Below are 2959 nucleotides of genomic sequence, written 5' to 3'. Positions count from 1 at the left end.
TTTTATAGACATCTTTGACGGATCATTGAATTTAACACGCACTCGCTTTCTGCTTTTTTATGTCGGAAGTTTCACTTTTGCACGCGTTTTGTAATTGTTTAAAAGTTCATTAATTATCGAGATCGAGGAGATCAGAAGTACATAGAATGCAATTAACGACAAGAGAAAGGATAATATAAAAATTTCTGAATAATTTTTTTAACTATCGTTATATTACAATGTTACAATTACTGTATCAATAAAAAAATACTATTTTTGACATAAAAATTATAAGCAACAATTTATTTTTATTATACTTGTTTACAATAAAAACTTTTGTTTCAGATTCTGCAACATTACAAGATAGAATATCATCACGAGAAGCTGGAGTATTACATCAATCCTATGTACACGCCTAAAGGACCTCTAAACTTAAAATTTGTCGATAGGTAATAGCTTCGAAGTTCATATGTACAAAAATGAGAGAAACAATAAATTTGTTTCCAATGTTTGTACAAAAATTCGTCATAAAATGTTCAAAAGCATATTACATATAATATTTATTATATCTATTTTAATTATTCGTCGGTTATCTTGGTAATACTTTGAATTTGAGTTCCCCATCAGGAGCATACATGAATGTAACTTTGTATTTCAATGGTTCATAATGATACTCTAATTTATAAGATCTTATTAGCTGAAAATTAAAGCAAATATTTATACACACAATTCTCTAAACATAAATTGAATTTAATTAGTACTTAATAATATTTCAAACTTAGAAAGTATTAAAATTTTACCAGGTTAGATTAGGTTAGGTTGTATATTTTTCAGAAAAAATTGAAGAGGTTGTTTATATATACCTTGGCAAGCAGAACTTGCATTTCTAAATCAGCAAACCTTCTACCTAAACACATACGTGCACCATGACCGTAAGGTAACGATGCAAAAGGATGCAATCTTTTATCAGGAGAGTCCTTTAGCCATCTCATTGGCTTAAACATTTTTGAGTCTGTTACATATTCTTCCATGTTTCCCGTTATCAGTGTTGGAAACACTACTTGCACCTGTAATAGATAATAACATTTATTTTTAAATTTATGCAATTTTGCTAAAATGTCATTGTTATCGTGTCACCTACGGGTACTTATCGTACTCACCCCCTTTGGCACTCTGTAGCCACAAATAATAGTATCATGTTGCATTGTTCTACCGTTTCCAATCACTGTAGAATATACTCTAAAACAAATAATATTTTCATTAATAAAACTTGTAATTTATACTTTTGACTATTTAGTAGTAAAATATTAGATTACAGAAGTATATTAGTTAATTGGTTTACCTGAAAACTTCACGAATAAAAGCTTTCATGTAAATAGCTTTGTCAAGGTGACTGGTAGTGAGAAGAACAGATGGATCAGGAAGAATTTCTACCAATTCTTGATGTATTTTTTCCTGTTCTTCTGGTCTAGTTGCTAATTGATACAATACTGAACAAACAGCCATAGAAATCTGTAATATAACATTAATGATTAAATTTGATAAAATATGAAAAGCAAATTTTGTTATTTGTCTTACATACTGTATCTATTCCAACTAAGATTAAATCTAAAGCAAGTATGTAAGCCATTTTAGGGTCAGTTTCCTTGGTCAAAATTCTTTCTACCAGAGACAAATCATACTCGTCGAGAGCTTTTTTCGTTTTCAGTCTCTCCATTGCTAAATCAATGTATTTCATGCATACTCTGAAAGACAAAAATATCATTGTAAAGTGTATTCAATATTTATTGCAATAAATAAAAATGTTTAATTTTGAAGCATTAATTTACACAAAAAAGGTAATTATTTTATGGTGTTTAACTGACTCAACGAAATAGTCCATGTTGCGCACATATCTAGACCAGAGTGGAGTGGGAATGTATCTCCAATAAGGAGCTTTCAACTCCAGCACAGCTACATTTCTTAAAGCAAACTTTGTTGCATCAATAATCTTCTGGGGTTCTGAATCTGGTGCCAATTTGCCTCCTAGACATCCTAATCTCACATCAAGAGCAACTCGACCTATACCTATACAATTAAACAAATTTTATTCGATCTTTTTAGTTGAAATATGAAAACTTACAAAAAAAAAACCAGGAGTAAAATTCGTGCATTTAATTTTTATAAAAGTTCAGAATTTTACGTGACTAGAAATTAAGATTTATACCAACACTCTAAAGCCCATTTATGTATTTCATTGTCAAAGTCTGCTGGCATTTCTCCATCTTCATTTTTAATCTCTTCAATTCTGAAAAAAATTGAGAATTACATTTTTACGAAGTATGTCAGCGTTTTGTTGTTGATTAATTACTGTAACAATACGTATGTCATAAAATGTCGTTAACTCTGAAATTCGGCCAAAGGTCGAGGGCGTTAACATATTTATAAAGATGTATTTAAAATAACTTTACGATGCCAGACTGTGATTAGTCACCTTTTTATGAAATCAGATGTGACTACTTCGATGGGTGCTATATACTTTCTCACTGTCTGCGGCTGGAGAACAGGTTTCTGTACTCTCGTACGAAATTCTCGCCATGGCTCGCCGTGTCTGTGAACAAGTACAAATATTTCATTATGTCACTCGTGATTCGCCTGTTACCTCGTTCATAGGACTGGTGGGTCGATGCTTGGTTTCAAGGTTAAAGAAGGCCACGTGTGAGCAGAAAAAATATCGTCGAATGTGAATTTACTTGAAGGGGTACCCTAATACGATGGATTTATGTTCCGATTTGCGTTAAATATGGATTTTGTGAAATTAAAAAAAAAAAAAATTATCTTATATATACATATACACATATATATTGATCAAATTGAATTTTAAACTTTAAATCTTGAAGGTGACGACTCTGATACACGCAAATGCGTGATCGAGAATAACTATCGAAAGCATTGGTAGTCGAAGATCGAAACGCGACGTGTGACAAGAATATCAAAAGAA

At 31.2% G+C, this 2959-nt stretch overlaps 2 protein-coding genes across 2 annotated transcripts in view; one reads left to right on the top strand and one right to left on the bottom strand.

Annotated features, from left to right (window-relative positions):
* Nucleotides 1–432, top strand: part of LOC108571523 (probable cytochrome P450 49a1) — an 8220-nt gene extending 7788 nt beyond the window's left edge. Inside the window, exon 9 of the mRNA XM_017933583.1 lies at nt 325–432. Within this exon, the coding sequence (XP_017789072.1) occupies nt 325–432 (108 nt within the window). The remainder of the gene's footprint in view (nt 1–324) is intronic.
* Nucleotides 433–568: 136 nt separating this feature from the next.
* Nucleotides 569–2959, bottom strand: part of LOC108571522 (probable cytochrome P450 301a1, mitochondrial) — a 5262-nt gene continuing 2871 nt past the window's right edge. The window contains exons 4-11 of the mRNA XM_017933582.1: nt 2453–2569; nt 2190–2266; nt 1845–2046; nt 1562–1724; nt 1322–1491; nt 1140–1218; nt 843–1046; nt 569–676 (exon numbers count right to left, since the gene is read on the bottom strand). Coding sequence (XP_017789071.1) covers nt 569–676; nt 843–1046; nt 1140–1218; nt 1322–1491; nt 1562–1724; nt 1845–2046; nt 2190–2266; nt 2453–2569 — 1120 coding nt within the window. The remainder of the gene's footprint in view (nt 677–842; nt 1047–1139; nt 1219–1321; nt 1492–1561; nt 1725–1844; nt 2047–2189; nt 2267–2452; nt 2570–2959) is intronic.

This window comes from Habropoda laboriosa, unplaced genomic scaffold (genome assembly GCF_001263275.1).
Source record: "Habropoda laboriosa isolate 0110345459 unplaced genomic scaffold, ASM126327v1 scaffold40, whole genome shotgun sequence".
Taxonomy (NCBI): domain Eukaryota; kingdom Metazoa; phylum Arthropoda; class Insecta; order Hymenoptera; family Apidae; genus Habropoda; species Habropoda laboriosa.
Note: the sequence above shows the minus strand (reverse complement) of the source record. Positions and strands in the feature narration are given on the sequence as shown.